This window comes from Myodes glareolus, chromosome 13 (assembly GCF_982192425.1).
Source record: "Myodes glareolus chromosome 13, mMyoGla1.1, whole genome shotgun sequence".
Classification (NCBI taxonomy): domain Eukaryota; kingdom Metazoa; phylum Chordata; class Mammalia; order Rodentia; family Cricetidae; genus Myodes; species Myodes glareolus.
In genome coordinates, this window is record NC_142038.1 from 18,501,014 (window position 1) to 18,528,555 (window position 27,542).

At 42.8% G+C, this 27,542-nt stretch overlaps 1 protein-coding gene across 18 annotated transcripts in view; it reads right to left on the reverse strand.

The window, feature by feature from the left end:
• Positions 1–27,542, reverse strand: part of Tcf4 (transcription factor 4) — a 343,415-nt gene that overhangs the window by 15,524 nt on the left and 300,349 nt on the right. For all 18 annotated transcript variants that reach the window (XM_087895926.1, XM_087895929.1, XM_087895927.1 and 15 more), the window contains 4 exons: positions 22,313–22,380; positions 21,159–21,237; positions 18,721–18,797; positions 16,026–16,229 (listed from right to left, as the gene is read on the reverse strand). In XM_087895926.1, the coding sequence (XP_087752052.1) occupies positions 16,026–16,229; positions 18,721–18,797; positions 21,159–21,237; positions 22,313–22,380 (428 nt within the window). The remainder of the gene's footprint in view (positions 1–16,025; positions 16,230–18,720; positions 18,798–21,158; positions 21,238–22,312; positions 22,381–27,542) is intronic.

Genomic DNA, 27,542 nt, shown 5'->3' on the forward strand with positions numbered 1-27,542 from the left:
TCATACTCTCCCTCAGCATCCTCGGGAACGTTCTTTCTGGCCCTGTGCCTCCTGTGAGCATTTCCAAGTTCTGAGATTCAAGAGTGTCAAAAGAATAAGTTCTCCCTGTGGAAGACAACATGGGTTGGACCATGAGCAGACCGCCCTGCGCTCAGGTAGTTCAGGGAACATGGAAGAGAAAGCAAAGCTCCTTTGGCTCTGTTCCTTCTGGGGACCGGATAAGCCATGGATAGTGGATGCCAAGTGACATCTAAGCCACTTTGGGAACTCAGGTCAGAACATACATGAATTCTGGCATAGCCGCTGAAATTCGCCAGCCTTAGTTTATCACCAGGGATAGGCAAAGACATTTAGACATGTATTAACTTTTTGAATCATATAAATATCATGTAATTTAAATAATCACACTTTCTGAAGAACATTAGACACACTAAATTCATAGAACGCAGAGTTCAAAGGACTAGCATAGTGGTTTTCAACCAGTGAGTTGTGACCCCTTCGGGTGTCAAATGGCCCTTTCAAGGGGTCACATATCAGATAACCTGCATATCACGTGTTTACATTACAGTTCATAATAGAAGCAAATTTACAGTTATGAAGTAGCAATGAAACAATTTTATAATTGGGGTCACCACAACATGAGGAGCTGTATTAAAGGGTTGCAGCATTAGGAAGGTTGAGCACCACTGGCTTAGAGGGACTTAGAAAACAGGTCAAACTTTATTACAGAGAAGAAATCTAAGGGTAAGAATGGCCGAGTGACTTACCCAACAACCACTTGCAGAACTAGAAAAGACCTAACCTAACTCAGAAAGCTTATGACATTGAGTAAGCATATAAATTACATCTAGGAGAGGGAAGTGATTTAAGAGGCACATGGGGCTTGTCTCCTGGAGTTTCTTGTTAGAAAACTGTGTGTGCGTCTGTGTGTGTGCATGCATAATTTATTCATAGGTTTACATATGCATATACAAATACTACTTGCATAAAAATAGCTGTACATGCACAGATCCGAAGCATTTTATTTTTTCTTTATCAAAGGAAAAAAAAAAATCAGAGCTGACCACCTCAGGCCAAGGCCAAACTGTCTAACTAAATTGCAGAATTCAGTATTTGCTGCGACTCTCCCAACATAAACAGATTTAAAAGACAAGCAGCTTCAAATTAGGTGGCCAACGGCCAGGCTGATTTTACTCTGGGATGCGAGGTGCATCTCAGTAAACACCCTTGTCCTTATCCTCAGGCTAACAACAAACACCGCAAACAAAAAAGACATTCAGTGCTTTTGCGCTCTTTGTTTCCAGGGAGTATTGTGAAAGTAATTATTCTGTTGTATTTAAGAGGCCTATTTCATGGATGGGAAAATGTATTAAATTTCATTTGGCAGTTATTCAATTCTAGTTAATGTTATCGCCAGAGATAACGGCTTCCAAACAGGCTTTCAGGATCTAGCCCCTCCCACTCTCCCATAATCCTTCTAAGAGAGCAGGATGGGGACTCTGGGCAAATGTCATCGTCCATGTCTAGATCCACAGAACAATGCACAAAACCAGATATGTTATTGGTTTGTTAAAAACCGGTGCTTATTACTGATGACTTCTGGTTTTTAGAAAGTACGAAAGGAACAAGAAAAGTATCAAAAAAGATGTTTGATTCTTTTTCTTTTACCCTTCTCCTGTGTTTCTCAATACACACACACACACACACACACACACACACACACACGTTGGAAGGTGGTTCCCTGTCATTATGACATATTGATATGGCAAACACTTTTGGTGTTCAATAGTAATCTCCCTGTGAAATATAAACTCTCATTTATATCTGACAGTTAAAGAAGACTCAATTTAAGCTTCCATAACCTTGTTAGAGCTGTATCATATCAGAGGAAAGAAAACTTATTTTTTCTTATGTGCAACATCCCACAGGTGCCAAAAGTGCATCCTCCAAAGACACAGAAATCAGCTGGAAATTTTTCAGTGGTTCATAGATGGAGATCAAAGTGACTAAAAGACCAGCAGAAGATGAATATTGTGAGGAACATACCAGACCCAGAGCCCTGTAGAAAACAAGATGGAACTCTAAAAGCCAACTATCATAAGAGAAATTCCTAACATTCAGGATATCCTTTAACCACAAATATTATTTCTTATTTGCTCAGTTTTTAAAAATGATCAGACTATTTTTTTTTGTAATGACCACATAATTGAAAATTTCAAGAACTTCTCACTGAAAGCAGCTCAGGGTCCAGTTCCTCTGCTTGGATTTGCCTTGACTCTTTAAATGCTATTGGGAGATGATTTCATAACTCTTATGAGAATATCTAATTGTTTTGTTTCCGGAAATCTCATGGCTTTGCTCACAATTTGTGTGAAATTTAGTGTGATTCATTTTTGTGTAATTCTTAGAGATTTATTTAATGCTTATTCTCCAGATAAAATAACATTCAGAATGATATCAAAATTTTAAGATTGGTTTATTTTTATGCGTGTGAGTTTTTTTCCAGCATTCATCTGTATGGACCACATGCATATAGTGCCTACAAAGTCCAAAAGGAGAGTCAGAGCCCCTAAGATTAGAGTTACAAATGATTGTGAGAAACTGTGTAGGTGCTGGGACTCAAACCCAGGTCCTCTGTAAGAGTAGCCAATGCTGTTAACCACCGAGCCATCTCTCCAGCCCTTTCAAAATGATTTCCATAGAACTTCACCAATTGTGGCTTCAGTGGCACATATCTGTCATGTGACCAACTACACCAAGCTCCTGGACCACCCATCAAAATGGTTATAATGCATGATTCTGTAATATGACTCTAAAGGTGTAAACTGATGAAAGCTGACTCCAGTTGGCTTTCCTTTTTTATGTCCTATGTGGTGGAACTGTTTCTTGTCTCCCTCTCCAGCCCCACTCTCTGCTGCTTCCCACTCTCTACCTCATTTCCGCCAATGGACTATGCAGGAGTTTAGGGGAGCCCGGTTCACCCCTGCTCCAGGCAGCAGCTACGAAATCTGCTGTATGGAACTACAGTTGATCCGGCTGTAATGAGTCATGCCCATCTAGCGTGGGAATTCCGGGGAGGACCCACAGTTACCTGTAAGCAGCTTTATTTTGTTTCAAAGCCAACTGAACACGTTGCCATCCACCGGTAACTGTGGATTACCGAAGCATACTTGTGTGTGTATGTTCTTGTAGCTGATTGCCCTGTGAAGCGCTCTGGAGCCACACAGACTGCCCACAACTACAGGCATACTGCAATCCACCTTTTACTTATAGTTTACTTCTCTGTGGGAAGCTGGGGAAGCACTGAGCACATGTGCAAAGGGTAGACGAAGTCCTGAGGAATCAAACATTTGTTGACATACACAGGGCCTTATCAATGAACTGTGCCTCAGACCTACAGGGACAGCCAGGACCTCCACCCACGGGGAAGTTCAGAGTGATGGTCAGACCTCTCTCTGGTCTGAGCGTGAAGGTTGACACAAATGCAAGTTTGAGTGTTTATGACTGATCAGTGTGTGCAAAAGCTATCAATGACAGCATCCTCCTCCCACATAGTTCCATCCGGGTACTGCTCACCTACAGAAACCTCCTACTGAGACTGGCTAACCCCTTTCTCTGTGCTGTATACTATGTATAAATGTTGCTGTACTTGGTGCTGCTCAATCAGAGTAAACATAGCCCATTCGATTCCGGTTTCTACGTACACATCAGCTCTTTCTTTTGTGGCTGTCCTTTCTTCACTCCCTCTCTGCCTCAGCCGGGTTGCCAGTACCAAGCTGTGCAGGATGAGGCACCTAACAAGCGCCTATAGGACATATTTGAAGAATGAACAATGGCATAAAGAAACTTGCCTAAATGAACAAAATGCATCTTCTCCACCTCTTTGCAAATCTTCATCGTTGGAATGCTATATTCTTCTCCCAGGATTTGGTCCCTTAGCTAAGGAGCAGTATAGTTAGGAACAGGTCTATGAGCTCCATCTTCTGCTGTTGGTCCTTGGCCTGGATACCCAGAGACTACCCTACTTATCTCTTAGTTTTAATTTGATCAGCCTGAATCTTTTGCTATCTGCTCATGGCAACTCATCTGCTGGGCTTTCTCCAACATTACCATGGGCCAGGGACGACTGTGGACTCATCTCCTGTGACAGCTCCTGCTTCCTCAGGTCCACAGCCAGCATCTCGTCCCTAGCCCCTTTAAGACAATGCTGATCGCCGTAAGTCTGCGCTGCACCATTGCCTTGCTGGGCTCAGGGAGGGAGGAGTCCCTCTCTGATTGAGTCATTAAAGGCACCACACATAAAATACATTCAAGGACATCGTTAGATGGCACTGGGCACAGACTTCAAACTTTGCTATGCATAAAACCAATGCTTGTCTTGGGTTATGAATGCCACATGGCTGGCACCTGGGTCCAGACTGTGCGACACTGCTATCATTACAATGTGCAAGTGGACATTCCCTGTACACCAATGATGGCACACGCGGCAGATATCCAGGAGAAGAGGTCTGACATTCATAACCTTTGATAATGTCAAGTACCAATTTTTGCATGTTTCTGCCCAATAATAAGCATTTAACTTAGCAAATGACTTTCAGATGTCCATATGCAAAGCACTCTTTAGGCACACGGGGGGGGGGGGACAGAAGACAGACATCTATTACTTAACAGACTCATTATAATGGTGGCATAATATCATTAAGATATAAGACAAAATAAGACAGATGTCTTACAAGAGAACAAGGTCACAAAGGGTTTTCCAGGGATGATGAAGTCATATCTATTTGGGAAAACCAGGGCAACTGAGATAAGTTTTGAAGGACAGGGAAGATTTTGATGGCAGTTCTCTAAACCTATCTGTAATAGTCTGATATTTGACACTAATTACATAATCTCCCAGCTGTAATGGGAAATTTATATTTTTAACATCAATAAATGGTATTAGACAGTCTCTCTTTGTTTCTATCTTTTCTGTCTGTCTCTCTTTCTGCATGTGCATCTGTCTGTCTGTGTGTGTGTGTCTGATCCTGTGTCTGTCTCTCTGCCTGTGTGTGTGTATGTGTCTGTCTGTCTCTCTGTGTGTTTCTGTTCCTATGCCTGTCTGTTTCTCTGTGTGTCTGTCTCTCTCTGTTTGTCTGTCTGCTGTCTGATCATGCATCTGTCTCTGTGTGTGTGTGTGTGTGTCTGTCTGTCTGTCTGTCTGTCTGTCTGACCCTGCATCTGTCTGTCTCCCCCCACCCTGTCTGATCCTGTGTCTGTCTCTCGGCACATGAAGCAAGCAGCTCAGGGCTGTGTGTTAACATGTGTTTTCATATTGTCAGACTACATATCTCTGACGAAAAGCAGATTTTCGTGCAGACCATTCTAAAGCTCAACAGCCCTGCTACAAAGCGAACATGCAGGGCATTCTGGACGCACATGGCACCTCACTGTACGCGCATACTACTGGCACAAATGATTCACTCTTAGTTAACTGCACTGAAGTCTTTCATCTCCCAGCTATAGAGTAATGGCTTCCATATGACCAGTGGCTGCTATAAATAAGATCAAAAGCAAAAGAAAGGATTTAATAAAAGAAAATGACATTAAGAGTAGCATTAAATCAAGGAAAAATGCCAATATCTACTTTTTTATATATATAAAGAGAAATTCTTTCTTTTTTGAGACCAAGGGCTCACAAAGGACCAAAGCACCTTGTTGCATGTTTCCCGGGTCACCTGCAAAGAGCAGGTGTGTGGAAAGTCTACCCACGTACATCTGACCATCGCAAATACGCAGCTGAGGGTGGAGAATGTGCTGGCTAGAGGCAGAAGGGCCCCCTTTGAGTCCTTACCGAGAAGCAGAGAAGCGGCCCTGGCCTGCACAGCTGGTTTCTTACTGCGAAGACTATGGTGGAGCCACCGATGGCAAAAGCCGCCCCTCTGCCCCTTGCCCTCCTCGATAATGGGGACAGACTTTTTGGGAATCCTGAGCTTCTCAGAGAATCACAACATTGCTCAACCCTAGTACATGTGTTCTGCGAGAGGAAGTTTTTTTTGGCAAGGCAGATCTGATATACAGAGCCAACTTCCCAAACAATTTTCTTCTAGTTCTTAAAAAAAGTTTACAATGCTAATCTCAATTCCCGACTGGATACACAGCTGCTAATAACTGCTGCTCCCAAAGGAGGGGGGCCTGTTTCCCTCATCCTCAGAGTAGTGGGTACCCTGCCCTGACTTCAAGGGGTTCCTCGCGTTTCTTGTTTTACTTTTTTTTTTTCAAAACTGCTTCAGTGTGGATTTTGTCAAATGGTTTTAAGAGATAGTCTCTGAAACAAACAGACAAACAAACAACAACAAAACCCCCACCCCAGCCCCAGGCAGTTAGGCTAAGACTCATTTTAAATGGCAGTTATTTCGCTGCTGCTACTGTGTTTACAGAGGAAATTCAAGGACTTCAAACCTCTCTGGAGCTGAGGAACCTCAGACTCTTGGATCTGCAGCCCTGTAGAGGAAATGACCATTTTGGATTCCTTCATACTGAGCTAATTATTCACTCAAGGGCTAGCTGTGTTCAAAGAGTCTCAGTTCCGAACAGTACTGCTAATGCGATTACTTACTTAGACCGTTGGTGTCCTAAATAGAGGAGCAAAACTTCAACACTTTTTCCCTCTAAGAGGAAGTCCCCTGCAGCAGATTCCCGCGCCAGCCGGCCCCTGGCAGTTTTCTTGCTTGTCCAGGAGCACCTGCTTCAACAGTGACCTCAGTTCTATATCTCAAGACTCAGACAGTTCTCAAAACAGCTTTTAAAACAAAACCCAGCTGTTTCCCATCTAGTCTACAGGGGGAAAATTGGGCAGCTTACAGAAACATTACCCAGAGACTACCATTCTCCAATAACTTTCACACACTTCAGCTCCCCACCAGAGCTGCGCCTGTGCAGAAGCTGGGGGGGGGGGGGGGGGCGCACGGGGAACGACAATGTGCAAGCGCGGTTCTGTGGCTTTGCACAATACATCCAATTAGTTGCTTTCAAGGGCGTGTGGCTATTGTACGACAATGCTCCCCCCTTGCTAACGTCGGACAGATCTTTTGGCTAAACTCAGCTTTACAGTTCTCGGGTGATTTATGGGTAAAGGGGAAGCCAGAATTAGCACAAACTGCAAATGTCAACCAATTAGGTCTGACAGAAAGCGCAGCTCCCACCTTTCAGTTTTTAACCCCAACGCCGATGTTTTCCTAAACCCTCTACTTGCTCTGAACCAGTTTTGCTTTTCATTTTTTTTTTGCTTTTTTTTTTTTTTTTTTTAAAAAAAAGCCACATGTTTTCTAAGCAGCAGCTAGGATACTTTTGATTTGAAAAATTTACAGCCACAATAAAAGTTAAACTAACACAACGGCCATGGAATTTGAAGAAATATAAAATGGCCAAGGCTTAGTCTTGGCTTTTAAACAGTGCCAAGCTACACCAGTATTTTCTGTTTTGGTATGAATGACATAACCGAATTACTTCATGAACTGCTACTTTAATTCCCAAGGGTGGAAAATTCCATGAGTTAATTTAATTTGGATGTAAAAAAATATACATGAAAACTCTCTCTTCCTGTGGACTCTCCTGTGCAATGCTCTAACCAATTGCTGGGACCGTCGCTCTGTGGAGGAGGGGCTTGGAGCAGCCTGGGCTACCAGCTGCAAGGCCAGAGACCATCATGTTATTTTCTTATTGCTCTCTGAGCATATAAGCGCCTTTCTTTCTTTTTAAACTTTTTTTAAAAATCATGTTTATGCTCTGACTTAGCAATGGCTTCTCTAAAATGCCCCACTGTAACTGTTAAATTCTGCATGGGCCCCTGCCTAAGTGTAGTTTTTTCCTAATCTAATCACTAATTGTGGCACTCTGTAATTCTACCTTGTCCTGAAGTGAGGCATGGCTTTTACTGCAGCCTTGCCAGGAGAGGTTCCCATGAAATCCTAGACTCTTGCACCTCCAACTGCCCCCGCTACATCTAAAGCAAGCTGAGAGACACGGGGTGAAAGAGGATGGGGGTTTCAAACATGCACAATGTATGCTTTTCTCCACAGTTTTGTGGGTTTCCCCCCCCCTTTTTACACCACAAGGGTTGTTCCCATCCCACATTATGGGCAGTTTAATGTGTTCTCACATTTAACAAAAAGAGGACTAGGTACTCAAAGTATCTGCTCGACTTCGCCTCTATTATCTAAGCAGAAAACAGGTAACACTGAGGGTGTGATGAAGCTAGGGTTGGTTTAAATGTGTATTTCATTTTCCCATGTGAAAATGGGGATGAGGGAGAGGTTTAACCATTTCGTTTGCTCATAACATGTAGCTACAGTATGTTACATATGGGCTCCGTATCTATTTGTTCCAGGTGCACAGAAAGCAGGGGTTTGGGCTTCATATCTAAGCAGATGGATGGACAGTGTCCATGTCACGAGGTCTGAATTGGAATACAACAGCCATGAGAGATCGAAGAGAATGTACCCAAGGGCGGTGTATATGGGAACACTCAGTGGTGTGTATGGGAACACATGGCGGTGTGTATGGGAACACTCTGTGTGGTGTGTACGGGAACACTTGGTGGTGTGTATGGGAACACTCTGTGTGGTGTGTATGGGAACACTCTGTGTGGTGTGTACGGGAACACTCGGTGGTGTGTATGGGAACACTCGGTGTTGTGTATGGGACTGGAGTTCTAGCCACTGCTTTGGAGGTGGAATGGTCTCAGGGCACTGGCTGGATGGAAAGTCTGACTCTAGCTGAATTGACGCAGAACACAATTGTGATGTGAGTTTAAGGACTCTATTGTTGAATAATCCCTGGTTGAGAGAATTTCTTAAAGTTCCCTTTCCTCTCTTTTTGTTTCCTTAAAGTTTTCTTTAAAAGTATCACAGGAATGCTGAAGAAAAATCTTCCAGCTGAGGTTACTAGTCTACTCTCAGGAATGGCTGCTAATGGAGGAGATTAGAAGAGACGGGGATTCTAGAGACAGGCAATTCTCCTGATTTTAAAATCAGTAGTAGAGTATTGGCTCGACTATGATGCTGGAAATTACAATCCTTGGTGAGATGGGGCAGCAGCCTGGTAAACAGACAGTGTCTACATGCTCGGCAAGACAGCAATGGCCCCATGAACTCAATGTGGTTTAACCAAGAACAAGTTCCTCTAGACAAATCCATTTCCCGATTCACGGGGATGGGGAGGTGGAGGTGCATGCCTGGACTCCTACAGCGTCAGGATGGATGTCATAACAGGAGCTGCATGAACAGGGGGGACAGAACTGCCTGGGACAGAAAACTCCCAGATCAGGAACCAGTGTGGAGAATGAATGTTCTCTTGAGCCTCAGGGCTTTTTGGTCCATGTCCTTTCCTGGCCAACATTTTTATTAGCGGCTTTGATGTGGACTTTAAAGAAAGCCATCACATCTGCCGACAATAGAGCTGGTGGAGGATAGAACTGCACGAGGACATTAAGTCGACCTATAGATCGGAGGCAGATGGAAAGCTGAAAGAGGAAATTCGGAGGGGTTTGGTGAAGTTCTGGACAGGTCCAACACTAAGTCCACCAGGGCAGTGGGCATGGAGGCTTGCTTATGGCACATCAGCATGACTGCAAAGGCATCAATATTAGCAACTAAGAATTCTTAGACAGAATGAGTGGGATGCAGGAGTGGACATATTTTCACTGGTCTACCCTAACATTCCCTGAGTACCGCAACCAGACTGATACTCCATACACTCAAAGTTCCTTAAAGTGGAAAGGGGGACCTTGGATAAAAATTCCTCGTGCCTGTATTGGGTTGGACTTGGGAGCAATTCCAGTGGGCAGAAACGCACTGTACGTAGAGGCAGAGAGCTCTGTGGGCTGGGCAGAGGTAAAACTTGCAACCTGTTGATCGAAACAGGTTTTACAGAGAGGGTGAAGAGGCTGATTAACACCTTGCTAGATAATATGTAGGGAGATTAGAGTTGAGATGACCTTTAAAGTCCCTAAGACTCTACAGCAATCACTGTATACACATGAAAAGTGTCCCTAAGCACATGGAGAACTTTATGGAGTTGAAATCTGCAAAGACCTAAGGGGCTGATGCCTCAGCTCACACTCAGGCCAAGCTCCTAATCCCTGTGTCTACTTAGATGACCTGCCAGGAAATGCTATTAAGGCAGCAGAGCAGCAGCACCCAATGGGGACCCCATGTGGTGGTTTAGTATGATCCGGAGAGCTAAATCCAGGCACAATGGAGGAGTGTATTTGAGCTCATTACCTAAGCACAGGGAACAGAGTAGTTTTAGATGCCATTCATAGTTTTGAAAGTGTTAGGGTACTGGGTAAAAGGGAAGTGTACTGTATAGGATGTGGTAGGAAGGATCCTGGGACCAGGGCTACAGCTCAGGGGTAGAACACTTGCCAAACCAAGCCCCAGTACTATTAAAAAAAAAATGTTGATGCAGTTGCTAGCCTGCCTGTCTGTTTTAAAGCTTTGCTCAACCATGAACTAGCCAAGCAAGCAGGGTTGAGCCACTTCCCCTTTCTAGGTCTCAGTCTTCAGTAGCAAAACAGTGGCAATGGGCTAACTGACTTGTGAGCTGCTTTTAGCATCTAAAATTCAATCATCCAAGCTCAACTATGCGAGCAGAAGTCAACTGTTGGTCCACAAAGCCTTATACCCTCTAAGTTCCGACATGCTCCATGCCAGCTAAAGAAAGATCACTGACCCCTCAGCATAAGCTAATAGAATAAATTTTTAAATTAAAAGCTAAACTCCCCAGAGAGAAGGAAATGGAGTTAAGATTTCTCTTGCATCGGTGGTTTCTAAAAGGTGTTCCACAACCCCACCCGGGCTGAGGAGTTCAATGTGAAGGCTTGTGGGACGCCATGGGGAAATTTTCATAGGGCGTCTCCATTCTTTAATCAGCCACAGCTCCTAAAGGATTGCTGCTGTTAGGTACTGTGGTACAAGTTTGTAAGGCTAGCTAATGAGGAAACTGAGAAAGGAGGATTGAGAGCTTCAAGCCACCTTGAGCTATAAAGTAAGTTCAAGGTAAACCTGAGTACATTAGGAAATCCTACTTCAGTTTTTATAGAGGAATGAAGGAAGGGAGGGAGGGAGAAAGGGAGGGAGTGAGGGAGAGAGGGAGGGAGGGAGGGAGGGAGGGAGGAAGAAAAAAGGAGATGGGGGCTAGGGCTGTAGCTCGGTGGTATTGCACCTGCCCCGTATGGACAAAGGCCTTGGTTTCATATACAGGAACACATAAGGCACTTCTATAACAGGAGACCGTGAGGCTGTCCCTTCTAGGTAAAAGCGTCCCTGCTTTCTTATAGGGCCTAGTGGACTAGCACACAACAATTTGTTTAAAAGGTAGTGGTTCTTTCCACCTAGTTTGTGAGCCCCCTTGAGACTAGAGACCATAACTGAGCAAGCGCCTGGTACTTGCAGCCACAGCTAATTTTCTTGAAATGAACAAGCAGAATTTACTCAAAAAGGAACTGAGAACCACAGGAACTGCATATTGATAACAAACACAACATTGCTGAGTCTATCTAACCAGGGGCACACACGGGGCCACATGAAGACATGCTTGATGTCCGTTCTGTTCCACTTAGAGACAGAGTGAAGCCGCTTGAAAGGCTCTGTCTCTGAGAATAATAGCCAATAATTAACAAGAAGGACCACATTGAGAAGACTCCTAGAGCAGCTTAGTGGAGAGGGGATGATTTCAATGCCAAGTTAACCATGAGGTGGAGGAGATAAAGAGTGGAACTGGAAGTGGAAAGATTGCCCAACTAGAGACAACCCCACTTGTTTCCATTTTTTCCCCCACAGTCAGAGATTTAGGCTTAGACTGTGCCAGGGAAGGAGGCCGTTTATGGCAAGAAACATTACTTGGTGACTTAAAGTTATCACCTCAATAACTCAAGTGGGAAGAGTCTATAACTCTCGGCCATTTGGAAACTACATGGTGACTTAAGGAGGTACTTAGACAGGGATGCTTAGCCATGCAGTGGTGGCGCACGCCTTTAATCCCAGCACTCGTGGAGGCAGAGGCAGGTGGATCTCTGAGAGTTCGAGGCCAGCCTGGTCTACAGAGTGAGTTCTAGGACAGTCAGACAGAGATACACAGAGAAACCCTGTCTTAAAAAACCAAACAAAGAATGCTTTACACTTGTAGGCTATGCCCCCAGTCCTCACTGGAGAGAACCCTACGACTCTGAGATCCAGATCATAAAATGCCCAGAACCTTCTTCTGCCAACCAATGCTTACCAACATATGAAAATCACCAACTCTTTGCACTTTAGTTCTGAAAAGGTGTATTTACAATGTCTGGGAAGGAGGTATGGCAGCCAAACAGAGAAGGGAGTCTGGAGTAAGGTCTGCAAACTTAAATGGAGATGGATGTCTTAGCCTCTTTGGACTTCAGGAAGTTCACATCACCAGCCCTGAGGGTCACCATGGTCCCTCTCACTGGACTTCTATAAATGCCACCTGAGCTGCTGGACCCAGAGCCTAGACCAGAGGGGTCAAGCTAGTCAGTCTTCTTCTCACCGAGTGACAATCTATTTCCAGCGAGGGAGAGAAAATATAAAATGTGGCACTCCAGGAATTTACACCTGCCAGTCATACTGAAGTTGTCGCTATAAAAGAACCAGCGCTCTGTGATGCGGGCTAAGATACATATCTGGAAGCGGTATGGCTCATGGTGCTGTGAGACAGGAATGCTGGGGGGTGCAGAAAATGGCTGCTATAGACAGAAGCAGCAAGAGATGGCTTCCTGGAAGAGGAGGAGTTTGTCAAAACTTCGACCATGGGCGAGAAGAGAGAAGTGGGCAGGGCAGATGAACCCAGGACATATGCAAAAGAAGTACCTAATGGGGCCTGTTCTTGCAATGTGCACTTGCATACACTGGTTTGGCTGGAAAACCTTTGCATAATAGAATGGCTAAATATAAGGCTTTTGGTGACTAATCAAGGGTCTTGGCCGATGAGCCACAGAGCTGATCCTATTCTTACAGACAATGGAAGTTCCTTCAAAGTTTCTGAAGCACAGTCAAATAACACTGTCTAGAAAGCCCCGCATATCTGCCACTTATTCCAGCGGTGTGAGCCATGCCGCAGTTGGGAAAAACATCACTTTCATTGTATTAATAATTAGTAAATTCCCAGAGACCAAGGAAGACATTTTGTGAATCAAAAGCTAAGTACAATATGTGAGCAACCAAATGAGATAACACAATGGCTGGGGCACAGCTTTCCCCGTCACAGGCCCAAGCTGCCGGGGAAAGAAAGGCTTCTGTCATCTTCCATGTTAGCAAGGCATTTTGTTTTGATTTTCAGGAGACTGGGAAAGAAGAAAGAAGAGCATAGAGGTCAAGACCATTTGAAGTCATCTATTCTTTAATCAGAAGGAATCACGGGGCAGAGTTCGAACAGAGATTTGCTCAAAACAAAAGCAGCCTTAGGGTGAGTCTCAAGTTTCTGTGCCTCCACTTCCATCCCAGAACAACAAAGGAAGGTGTGTAGCTAGGAGTCAGCCCCATTCCAGCCCCTCTGCCCTGTTTCCGGTCCGTACCCACTGCTACTTTACTTCCTGCAGCTGGCCAGGGTTGGGAAGCCTGTTTCATGTATTAAAATCCAAATGTGGAAAACATTACCAGCATCTTCCTTGAATTTGTTGTTGTTGTTGTTGGGGGAAAAGGAGATTTTTTTTTTTTGCTTCCCCTCTTGTTTTTATTGTGGAATGTATCAAATGGTCAAAGGTTAACTTCAGACTGACTAAATTAGAAAACTATTTCCTTTGTCCTTAGGTTTTTGTTTTGAAATTCAAACGGGTTTGTGTTGAGAAAAGATATGCCCATCCAATGGCTTGCACACACGAGGCTTCTGGGATGGGGAGTTCATACTGTTAGGGGCTACAGGGTTTCTAGGAAGCTAGAAGGCTGTGAACCTATTGGATTCACAGGGCATGGGCTACAGACATTCACATCTCTGGAGGAAGGCCAAGGTCTGGCTGGCCCCATAGTTCCTAGCAGAGTGAGACGGAAGTTGTTTTAATCAGTAAAACTGGAAACGTAATGTCTTTAATATAGCACCCCAGCGACCATGGCCAAGAGTTGTCTGCATACAATTGGCCAGTTATTTAAAATAATTTAGAAATTACTCTGGTCTATTCTCTTCTCTTTCCACTGGGGTCAGCTCAACTTCCCTCTTCAAAAATAACTGTAGTGTGCTTTTTGTTGTTGGTGTTGCTTTCTTTTTCTCTTGTCCCTTTCGGAATCAGACGCAAAGAGAAGGCAACTCAAAGGTCAAATAATTCCAAATAGCATCTATGTACAGTTTAATATGCTAAAGAGCCGCTTAGCCTCCATCTGGTATTTAAGAACGAGCTACATATTTATGGGAAGGACAGTCTCTACATCAACGTCCTGGGTGCATGCCGCATCCGGCTAACATATGCAAAGTGAACGCAGCTACAGAAATTAGACTATTTTTCTCTTGATTGAGAACAGATACACATAAATGGTTATAAGTTGCAGATCTGGATTTTTAATAAAGCCAGATTTCTTAATTAAAAGCAGTATTGTTTAAACACTGTAGTTGAAAAAAAAAGTGAGAGGAAGAGAGAGCTGTACAAATGAAAATCTCATATTATATGAGTCCCAAGTGTTTAGCACATTACCTGAGGCCAGGCTAAATTAAAACCTAGGCTTTTCTTTGTAAACTCTTCAGCAACTGCCAAGGAACATGTAAACAATTTTTATTCAATGATAGATTTTTAGGGGAGAGGTCAAGATAAAGAAAAAAAGTTAAGAAAAAAATAGCACTGGCATTGAAAAATATCTTTCCACATTTTAGATGTGAGTTCATCGCTTCTATTTACGAACCCACATTTTTAGTTTCTAATCAGTTGCAGGTTTCAGTATTATACTGTGCAGGATGGCACTCTTCATCTTAGTCTTTTAATTAAGAGAAATTGAAGAAAGACCAAAAAATGCTGTGGGATGAGAGCTGCGCAAGGATTCATGGTTATTTTGCATTTCCTTCTGGAACCATTTCACTACAGAAGCTGGAGTGAGAAGGGAAAATAGCCTTGTACCCAAACAACTCTGAAAGCCTAGAAAGGCCAAGCAGGGCAACAAGACATTTACTACCATGTACGTGCAAGGAGCAGATTGATGCAAAATCAATAATACAGCAAAATTTATCTGCTTTATCAGTTAATTGTTATCATTTAATGTTTTTGCTATAGACATTCTCAGACTCGCATAAAAAGCAAATACACAACTTATTTCTACCTCCCAACCCTGAGACTAAAAGGTAGCATTTTGGCTTCATGGGGTATATAAACCACCCTCATATTTGGAATATCACTCATGCAACATGAAGTTGAGTGATGTGCTTTGATCAAAGTTATCAAGTGAATAACTGAAAATATGAGCAGTGACCCAGCAGCTTATGAAAACATGTCCATATAAAATCTTGCGCATGGACACTCATAGGAGTTGGTGAGTTCTGTTTGGTTTTCAGGCAACTGCCAAAGAGCAAAGCGGCCCGAGAACCTGTCACCTGATAAGTGGGAAATATAATAGCATTGAAAACAAATAAAGCTTTAGCATCTGGGAAAAACACAGGTAAACCTTAAAAGGATAAAGAAAAAGAAACTAATCAGAAAAGACCAATCGATGATGTAATCCCATTTAACTGAGAAATGCCCAGAACCTGTAAGAACAGGAAGTCCATCAGTGATTGCCAGGAGCTGAGGGGGTGTGAGAGGGTGGGGAGTAACTGCCTGATAGTTTGGTGTCTTTCTCTTTCTTTTTACAAGAGGCAAGAACATTCCAGAATTCAACAGCAGTGATGGCTGCACAATACTATGAATACCCTGAAGTGTACACTATCAATACATGAACCATCCATACCGTGAATTATATCTCTATACAGCTTTTCTTAAGAGCGGAGAGTTGCAAGTAGTGTTTGCACTTGAAGTTCTAACTCTACATAAGTAGAGGTCATGTATCCACATCACTTACCATGAGTGAATGTCTGTTGGCTGAAAGAAGGCCAGTTCCATACCCTGAGCCCAGACCACCCATCGCTCCATTGTGAGAGGGTCCAATGATCCCATGCATGTCGCCATGGCCACCAGGCACAGCTGTGGACGGGCCCACTGCGTGATTCCGAAGGACGTGAATCGCATCGTCCAGTCTCTCTAAACGGTCTTCAATACGGCTTTGCTGTGGGTATAAAAATGATGTGAGATTCGACTCAGTTTGAAACTCATGCACAGGTTACACAAGCAGAACACTGAGTTGCCACAGACCACACTTTGGCTTTCGGAATATATGTTTCCAATAAAGTTTGCTTCCTGAGAACAATAATAAAAATAAATAATGTCCTTCCTAGAAAACTGGTGGAAAATGTTACTGTTAAAACTGTAGGGTTATTTTTCACGAACAAAGTCAATTCAATAATTCTTTGAGAACATTATTATATACATATGCTATACTGGACTACATTAGCTTGAAAGAGAATTTAGATTTATGTGAGCAAGGAAAACATGCATTGAATTTGAGGAAATCTCTGGCAAGCACTGCCTAAAGAGCACAATAGTAGTATTGGAAAGATGATCTCTTTGTTTTTATCAATAAAAATTTCTACAAGTCAGAAATAGGTACAAGTTTAGAGAACGTTAACTCTCCCCCTACGTTTTATCTGCTATTAATATCACCTTGCATATGTGTGTTGGGGGGAGGAGGCTCAGAAATTATTACAGCAAAGATATCTTAAAAATTCTGTCACCTAAAGTGATAGGAAACCATGAGACCAAAGAACAACAAAGACTCAGCCTGGTCATCGACCCAGGACCTAGAGTTGACTTCAAAGTCTATACTGTAGCAAAAAACTCAATTCCTTACGCAATGAAAAACCAATCATTCTTTTCCTAGCTAGTCCCCAGGGTGCTAGTTTTCCTCCCCTAGATGAGGCCTATGCTATAGCTAACGGGGAGGAGAGAGAGTACAGGAACATCTCCCTTTTTACTGTGGTTAATAATTAAGTGAAGAGATTAAAATGTACCGTCTCATCAACCCGCATGCCATGTGTATTCACAGACAGACAGGACAGGGCTGTTCCTTCTATAGAAACATGGAAACGCGGCTCAAAAATTAAGGGAATTAATTGCTCTGTCTTATTGCCAAGAAACAGTAGTCAGGGTTTGCATCTATGTGTTCCCCCCTTTTCTTCTTTTTAACTTAAACCTAGTGCTGTTTTGGACTAGAACATGCTACAGTCTACTTTGGTTTCGAAAGTGCTGGGCAAACAGATGTGTAGCTCCATTGCATGAGAAAAGCCATTTCTAATTATTCTCTACTGACAGGAAGAATGTGTATCTAATAGGCTTAGTCTATGGTACAACCGATTTTGATTTGGTGGCCTTGGGAGCTATCTGACCTCCCTAGCCTACTGGCCTTGCTACTCCTTTGGCCCAGAGAACGTTACTAACCTTCTCTGAGTCTTCAGTTTCGAATCTATAAAAGTGGAGGATGACAGCAGAGAGTAGGGTCAATGGAAGCATGAAAAGAAATCATACAGGTACCCGGCATACTTTCTGCCTGACAGTTCCCTGGTGGAGAGTGGAGTGTTCTACTTGCGAATCCCTGTGTATTTCAGAATGTACAAGGAAAAGTTGAGGTCCACAGTTCTGTTCTAAGTTCTCCAGCTGAATAAAGCCTGCATTTGATGGCTGGGTGATGGAGAGTAGTCTACAGAGGTTAAATACTTAAAACTACTGGACTATCGGATGTAGTCTATAGAAGAAAGCGCTGGGTCATGGGCATGTTTTCTCTCTGCGCAGTTGTCTTTATTGGCGAAAATGCATAGTTGTATGATTCATACAGTTCACAGAGGAAGAGCATGAGGAAGGAAGACACCCGTCTCTATATTTTCATCTGCATAGTTTCCTTTAAAAACTAAACTGAAAAGGAAAAGAGTAGCGTCTAAACCGTAGACAGGCACATGGGCAGAGATACGGGATTCTTTGCCTTCCACAGTGCTTCATCTCAGAGTATGAAGGAAAAGAGGAAAACTCGATCCCGAGGGACAAAAGGCTCCCTATTACTTCACTCATGTGGGCACCAAACCTGCCTGGCACAGGGCTGGTTCTTGCATAATTCCAGCTCCGCCCACCCTGAGCTGAGGAAGATAAAAGTGCCAGACTTTGAATCATCCTGTGAGTATTTATAATATGAATTAAGCTCATGGAAATGTTTAGCTTTCCCCCTGGAAGAGTAACCATAGTCACTGCTTTACAAGTAAAATTGCTGAATTCCTTCAAGGACCACAGTGGAAGGGACACGAGTGCTAGACCTCTTGCTTAGGGTTAGGTGGAAATGGCCCACAGTTATCTGGCAGGGAGGGTATAGGGAGAGAGCTTCTTTAAGGGTTTCAGACCTTATTAGGTACTCATTGCTCTGGAATTTTCCAAAAGAGGCTGGGAGGAGGGCACATCTCTTGTTAGGCCCTAGGTATTCAGAGCCCTGGGTTTCCATTCTTGTTGCATCTAAGCCACCATGGCCAAAGAGATGAGCACAGCCTAATGACTGGCTCCAACAAGCTGGTGTTCTTGATGTAGACCTTAACTAGTGAGTAGCGAAAGTAAAGAGTCTTAAAGAGGTAATGAAAGGGAAAACCTGACTGGAAAGTAGTGAGGTCTGAAATGTTGCATACCAAAGAGTGCAAGGGTCCTTCATAGTTAGGAGATGATGACGTCTGTCCTCCATTTCTAGACCAGACAGCTGTGCCTGCTGACATTGAAAGGAGAAATACAATCAGATCCGTGCATGCAAACCCACCCATACGTAAAAACCAGCAATGCTGATCTTTGTTAGTCAATAAGACAAATACAGCGAATCTTTCTGGATGAAAATCTGGGGGCCAGAGGAACCTTTCAAATGTAAAACATGTAGTCTTTTCATGTGCTTACAGTGTCCTTGGGCTGCTCTGTAAAAGGGAAGATTTTGTGGGGTCTAAATTTCAGCTAGCAGACCTCCTCTGGGAGAAATCTGTCACTGGAGAATGGAAAGCCATGGTGCTTTCAAGGGTGCCAAGGAGAGGGGGTGATTAGGCCTTGACTGGAGGCCGGATTGTGTTCAACCAAAATCCCCTGGTCAATGCAAAAGAAATCAACTCTTGTTTTAAAGAAGTCTATAGAATGAAATAAAACCTTTTAGTGCTGGGGATCGAACTCGGTGCTTAGCTCATGCTCTGTACATACTCTTTTGTGAATCCCCTCAGAAACTTCTAGAGAAAATAAGGTTTGTTCAGAGCACTTCACTAAAGCAGAGAGGATAAAACTCACTAACAACAACCACTAAAAAGTTTCTTCCAAAGAGCCTTTTGATATATTCCCTATATCCAAACCTACAAGACAAAAACCACTTTTAAATTTAAACCAATTTTAAAGTTCACATATACTGTAGAAAACTTAGAAAATCCATAACTCAAAAAAGGAAGAAAAAAAAGAAAACAATAACTGTGATCTCTCAAGATCCCGTGCTCTGGTGCTGCCAGCACGTTTAAAACCCATTCTTCCTGTCTTTTATGGGTATGCCTGTGTATTTTTATGCTAAATAAAAATAGGGTATTTTGTTCAATTACTTTTCTTGACAGAATTTGGACAGAGCCGTTGGTGTGAAAATAGCAATCTGTCCCCTTATTTATATCTTCATAAAAGCTCTTTCTTCCTAACATGTGGTCTTACAAAATGCATTATGAGAAAAGTGACGTCCCCAGGCTTGTTTTGTGTGCCGTCTACCTACAGTAGGTTGCCGAGGCTGAGGTGTCTGAAGGGCTGTGTATCCACCTCCCTGTCATTACCTAAAGTGTAGCGGCAGCCAGAGCATGGGTACCAGGTTCCTGGGCAAGCGCTCGCATTGTTCCTGGCATACCTTTGGCAAACCACCCAGCCTTGCCTCTATTCGGTATACTTATGTACAAAACCAGGACATATGACATTAGCTATTCTCACACTTCAAGACCACAGAACTCGCTGTTCTGTCTAAAGCAGTAAACGTGGCATTCCACCTGCTTCCATACGTTCCTCCTCTTATCTCAAGTCCTTTGTACTCAGTCCTTCTCTGGTTTGGGAGATTGATATCTGAGGTAATTGTTTCAGAGCCTAAGAAGCTGGTGCCAAGGCAGAACAGCACAATATTGAGCTTTTCATCTGTGCCATGGTGGGGAATTCTGTTGCCATCTTAGAATCACCCTGAATCTTCCCAGTTTCAATGTGGGTCACCCAGAAAAGACAAACTGGAGGATCCACTTGACCCTATTACCATCCTAGTCTTTAAAATTCCTGTATCACAGGGGCTAAACCCCATCTATGCTGCAGTCACCATTTCCTAAAGTTGTTAAGTAGTTTGAAACCTCCTACTTTTTACAAGGGAGCTCAGTTTAACAAGGAGTTGTATGACAGTAACAGTAAGGATTCAAGGACACAATGTTTAAGCAAGGCAAACCTATTCTAAATTCCAATAAGGTCATGTATACATGTGACAGTTTTGCATGTAAGCCACCTTGCCTTCTTTCCAATGGACAAGGTTTTGGCAAAGCTTTCTGAAAGCCTTCACGTAACAAGTGCAGTAGGGGCACTCAAATGTACCTCGGGAAAGTAAAATGATTAACTATATAACTGTACCACCTCTAATTATTTGATGAGAAGCTACACATCATAGCAATTGTATTTAAAAGACAAACATTCCTCTTACTTTACACAATTATATAACAATTTATGTACAAAATCACACTTTCCTCTAAATACTTCAACAGAATTAGAGAAAGCTCAAATGTCTCCAGGGAAGGATTCATGTACATAGCCTCTATTTGGTAATTAAGTAGTAGACAGTAATGGCTACATTAACTACTTCTTTGAAAAATTCTATTGGAATATATGATTCGACTGTTGACCATCTTTTGGAGAACTCAGAAGAGTTTAAGAAATACCTTTTCATCTCGTTCTAAGAAAATAATTGTCGTCCACCTGATTCTATTTGTCTACGGAAAGGCTATGCTTTGGGATCTCTGTAGTGAGTGGGGGTGTAGAAGGTCTTTCTGCAATCTATTACACCTAAAATTTCTGCAAACAGAAGTTTAGAATATCGTACCTGAGAGCGAAGGAGGGGAGCCCACGGGAGTTGAAGGGTTTGATGAAAAGCTGTTGTTAGTGTGATCTGGAGAATAGATCTTAAAACAGAGGGGAGGAAAAGAACTTTTCATTCATTTCGAATACACAATGTTCAAACAACAAAAGTACCCATGTAGTTCATTTAAAACCCAAAAGTCACATAATGTCTGTGGCACTCAACTGCACTAACAACGTTCAAAAGTGTTTGGAAAAAGGATATGCAACGATAACTTCCAGCTCACAAAAGAATCCCATTGGTGGTACGTAATGGTAGGAAAGGAAGTGGGGTTAGCCAGCTTCAAGTCCAGTCCCTTTCCCACCTGTATTGGCTGTGTTGTTGTGAGCAAGCCAAAGAGATACAGCTTTCTAATTTTCCTTTCTCTCCCCCCAAATCAAGTATCATGTCTACTGTCATTAGGGCATCTGAGAGCAGGACACAAGAGAGCCCAGATTAAAGAAGGACTTTCTCTTGGCATTTGATGCTGATATTAGTTGAACTTATTTTACGCTCATGAAGGGAGGGAAAATGCAAGACACAAATCTTGTAAGTATAAAATTTCTTCTTAAAAGCGTAAATGACCATGTGGAGCCTCAGAAGACAATCCAAGAAACAGCACTTGAGTTTAATGAATAAGGAATGCTACCTTGTCACTAAGGGGCAAAGAATTGTTCAGCTCCAGGTTACTGGCAGTGTGCTTGGGCACGGCAGAGAGGTTAAGTCCCTTAGGTGCCAATAAAGGGACAAGTGCCCCATGGACCTCAGCTATTGTCATTCCCACCCCAAGTAACTTTTCCAACTGACTCTTAAAGAGTCAGTCTTGGCTAGCCAGCGGGCATTGATAATAGTTTAGATATAAAAATAGAAAGGGACACAGAAAAGTGTTCAAAAGGCCCAGGGATTAACCCCGGACCCTCCCTGAATGTGGCTGAACAGCAGTGGGAAAACAAGATCAAAGAAGCTAGCCAAGGGAGGTGAAATCGCTTTTCCTCAAAAAGGTCTCGGTGGTCCTTCACCCCCACCCCCTCATCAAAGCTATTTGCATTTATTTTCTAAAATTCCATATGTCCACTTCTGATTAAAGTTCACCCTGCTACAAGCGGTGCCTGTGGAGTCCAAAGTCAATATTTCCTCACCGAAGCCAGGGCTTTCCCCAGAGCGTCTCCAGTCTGGGAGCTGCCTGCTGCCCCAGTTCCTCTGTTTGCTGCAAAAACAAAAGGCAGAATATGAAAACCAGGCAGTGAGACGTCTAACAGTTTTCTATTCCTGGTCCATTTACTCACAATTTAATTGCATTTTTAATGCTAATTATAACACATTAATCTTTAATTAGCATTAATTTGTTTGCCGAGGTAGATGTCAAATATATTCATGTTACATTTTTTTAATAGATAAAATATAAACCTGACACCTTGATTTAAAGACAAAATGTTTCCCCTGCTACTACTTCCCCCAAGTCACTGATGAGTAGTCACTGGTGACAGATGCCAAGCCAGCCCTGAGTGGTCACCGTCACTGAGAAACATGTGATACTTGCGGAAGTCTGAAAATCCTCAAACTCCAACATGTCTCTGTAGATAATTCAACTATCTTCATGATATCGTTAAATAAAGAGAGGAAAATGGAACATTCATTTTGGTGTTTGACAGTGGGTAGAACATAAAAAAAAACCCTATAATTGGTCTGGTTAATAAGGAGAATATTTTCATTATTTCAATTATATATTTTCCATATATAAAACAAAAGGTATTATTAATAATAATGCATATGTTTCAGTATGTAACACAGCCAACTCCTTTGCCGAAGGGACTGCGCCATTAGAACCATGGGTGATGTGATGAGCTGGTCACTGAAACACTGACTGGATTTGGGGAGTAAGCCTAGCTAGCAGCCTCAACACCAGCACACAGACTTAAAGATAATCTCTTAATGTTTCTTTTTTTTTTCCACTTTTTTTTTTGTATAGTGAGAAAAGGAAATATTAAGTCAATTGATGAACCTAAGCAAAATTTCACTGCACACTGATATGATGCTTGAATTCCCCAGCCTTCTTGAACAGGAGACTCTCTTAGCCAATCAACTCACAACATCTCCTTCAAGACCCACAATCCACCGTTTCCCTGGGTCTAACTTCATTCTCGTGATCTCTGCTCAGGGTAGCTAAGGTATGTTTGTTACGTTCATACATTTACATGCTGGCACGCCAGTAATCTCTTACACTTTATTTGACAAAAACAACTCCCATACAAACTCAGTTGTTCACTCCTGCGACACTAGAAGGTATCTCCTGTCTGACAAAACAGACATAATATCTTCAGGGAAAGCAAGCCCTTCCTTCCCCATCACAAAGGCATGATGTGATGTGTGTGAGTGGTACGAACACTCTGGGTTACGGGTGCGGGCAAACTCTCAGCGCGTCTGATATTACAGGGATGGAAAAGTAAAAGCAATTTAGAAAGGGAGCAAGTATATTAAAATATTTAAGATAAAGAATATCTGAAATTATTTCTAGCATGAAAATGAGAAGTTTTGAATGAAAGGGTTTTAAGAACTAATGATGGTCCTAAAGAGACTATGACAGAGAGTTGAAGAAATAGAAAGTACATCTCATCAGTACGTATTATTATACTACCGATGGGAGCAATCATCTTTTGGACATCAAGCAATATTATCTTTTAATTATTATATGTTTAGACAGAGGTGGTAGTAGAAATAATTTGCAGTGTTTCCCTGATTTTAAGATAGATCTCCATGAGGTGAATATTCATAGAAACACTGGTGCAAAAAAAAAAAAATCACATTTTCTAATCAAGAATCTAAACAAAAAACAGACAAGAATTTGTTGGTAAAAAAAGATGCTGCCTAGTAGAGGTGCACGCCTTTAATCCCAGCACTAGGGAAGCAGAGACAGGTGGATCTCTGTGAATTCAAGGCCAGCCTGTTCTGCAGAGCAAGTTCCAGAACAGGCTCCAAAACTAAAGAGAAATCCTGTCTCAAAAGACAAACAAAGATTGTCATAGCAGCAGTTGTCAGAAGATTAACTCTTCTTGAACAATTTTTAAATGAAGATTATAAAATATCACCAGTCCATCCATTTTTAAGATAGAAAACATGAAGACTTGGAAGATCAATAAACATATTCTAAGCATATCTACAAAGTAAATTATGTGCACCAAATCACACTTTTAAATAGATCGGACACTCCTCGCAGGCTATCACAGATCTTTAGACGTATTTATTTGTTATCTTACATGCTTGAGTGTTTTGCCTGCAGGATGTGTGTGCAGCACTAGGTGCCTGGGAGCCACCCTGTAGGTTCTGAGAACTGAATCCGGGTCTTCTGCGAGAACAACGAGGGCTCAGCAGTGAGCCGACTCTCTGACCCCGGTGTGATTTTTGTTTTAAAGCACTGGGCCTTTTAAACCAAGCAATTAGTGTCTTCTTTATACAAAGAGATATTAAGACTCAGGAAGTTGAATCAAAAATAGAACCAACTCCTTACCTCATCTGGCTATAAAAATGTTTCAGAAAACTACAAAGCCTATTCATGCAAACCACCGATAAGAACGAACTATGTTTTAACTTGAAGCCATTTTACCTTGCAAGAGCTGGACTGCCCAACCCAAGGGCTTAAATTTCAAAGCCGTTTATGGGGGCTAGTCTACTACTGTTTCACTGGGCATGCCTTTTGTTCTGTTCCAGGAAACTCGGAGGGAATGCATTTTCAAAGTGAGCTTGGTCTGCTCTTGAAGATGTCTCTTTTTATTTGTGTGACCAATACACGAAAAGACGCGGAATTAGAAAGGAGATATATTTTTAAATCTCAAATGGCATAATATTTGATCCTGGTACTGAAAAGTGGGTCATGTTTAGCAAAACACATATTAAATCCACCATTTGGGCTTCAGGATACTAGGGCATCATTACTATTTTAGTACCAAGTTTTTGTCAATGTATATAAATAGAAATCACCAAAGTCCATGTGTCAGAAATACACATGAAAACCATTGACTTTATGTGCACTAACTTATTTTATTTTGGATCTAATCAATTTCTTTCACTCAATAGAAACAACAACAACAACCAAACAAACCAACAACAACAACAAAAATACAACCTAGCCCCTAAGTAGAAGTAAGATATAAATATGAATGGAAGGTGAGCAACTATGAAAAGCTTTGTAATTTTGCAGGAGGGTTTGAGACTGCCAGCCATTCAAGTAGTGTTCAGAGAGCTCACACACAGGTGCTGTTGCTGGCTAGAAGAAGCGCACACAGAGGTTTCATATCCTGTGCTCGGTGGTGGACCACCCTCCGTTCGTCTCCGCTTTGGGGAACTGACGATTCCCATCAGAACACGCCCCAAACAAAATACCAGGATGAGTGGTGCCTGGGGATCAGCCCTAAGAATCAGAATCTGGAAAACATGCTTCCCCTTTATTGCACACCCATAACCTGGGGCAGGGAACAGAGGACATCAAAGGCAGAGGAAGTGCAAGTCAGTGTGTCCTCCAGAGATGGGCTGCTTCAAGATGAGGCTCGTCTGAACTGTGTCCCAGTGACCCTCCTGTCATTAAAACGCTAAGGAGAAGCACAGCATCACCGTGACTTTGTCCGCATAGAGGACTGGAAAGTGGAACGTGGCCAACACGCCTCTAAGCCTCTTAGAAGAACCTCCAACATGGGCCGTGATGCGCTAATGCCATGTGGGAAGGGCTCCAGGCATTCACAGGGGAAGGTGGGCCTCCTGACTGTGTGCAGGAAATGGTGGAGAGGCTTAAATCAGACTCATTTATTGCTCTCCATTGGTGGTCTTTACAACTACAGACCTGACATTGCTGCATGAAATGTATCTTTCCTCTTCCGTCTGGGTCTGGTCATCACCCAAATTCATCTGAGAGCTCAAGATCCTCATAAAACACAGACTGGATGTTATGTGACGAGTTTAATAAAATTACTATGAAACCAAGTCCTCTAGGGAAAAGGGACATAATGTTTCTACTAGAAAGCCACATCCCAACATGCTTCATGTCACACAAACATGTCAGAAGGAGTGAAAGTTGTAAGACAGATTAATTCATGAACCAGATAGATATTTCAGAGTAATCTTTAACATATGTTGCTTTAAATCAATCTTAGTAGCCTGCTCCTTCAACACTCCTTGGTTTGAGGTTTAAAACCATGGGGAATGCCATCTTTTTCTGGACTCCGATGGCAAGCCAGTAAAAGACAAATAAAGCAAGAGCGGCTATTATAAAGCATTTATGTTGTTCTATGCCCAATTCCCAGGGAGGGACATGGAGGGTGCGTGCCCCCCCCCGCCCTGGATCTCAAAGAGCACACTGTTGAGGCATATAGATTGTAATTCCCAATTGCAGGGGCAAATTGCTGAGTGGCTCCCATGCTTGAGGAATATCCCTGACCGACGTGTGTTCTAGCAGAAGGTCCTCTCCCTCTTGATCAGCAAGAGCTGATCTTTCAGAAAGGAAGAAGTAGGAAGAGAGCAACGTGTACTACCCTGTAGAAATCTCCATTCTCTGCAGCTGGCATCTAGTAACTTCCTGTGTATGCATACTTGGATAGAGAGGATCCGGACTGTACCACTGCTGACACACACCAGCTGCCTGGCACCGAGAGGGTACTTAGGGATAAAGTGCAAGAGATGCAGGGGACTTCCTAAAGGTGCCTGGTCAGCTCCCACCTTGCCTAGGTGCTAAACTGTCTGAGCTACCATTGACCCATTCTGCACCCTATGAACATCATTTAGTCTAGGGTGCTTCAGGGACCTTCCCATTCAGAAATGGCTAATGTACCTTCCAGGATGTACTAGTGTTTGCTAGGAAGAACAGAAATGGACCATAAGTCACAAATGAAATATTTTACCATGAATGAATATGTCATTAAAAAAAAATCTCATAAATGTTTCTTAGAAGAACTGGAGTTGGGCATTGGAAGGCAAAGGAAAACAAAGAAGCCATCAGTAAAACAGGCATGGTCAGTTGTCTCAGCAAGACTGATGACAAGGCACCCCCAACCTAAGATGGCACTTTGCTTCTTTAACAACAAACAGACAAGAAGTGAGATGCAGGCCTGGAGAGGCAGCATCCAAAGTCCCAGAGCTCATGTCCCCTCCACAGGTAACGTGAGGCTCTACAGACTTTCAGACAATGGCTGACAACCGTGGTAAAATATTATCACATGATACAGAGACATGGGGCTGCCTTCCGAATCCAGAAAGCTTCCTCACTCAAACATCAATGCCATGTTTCGGAGGGCTGCAGTGCCTTGCAACTTCGTGCCAAGGAAACTTGAAAACTGGGCTGTCCATGTGTTAGCGCTCGAACCCATTCTTACGGCATTAGGGCTC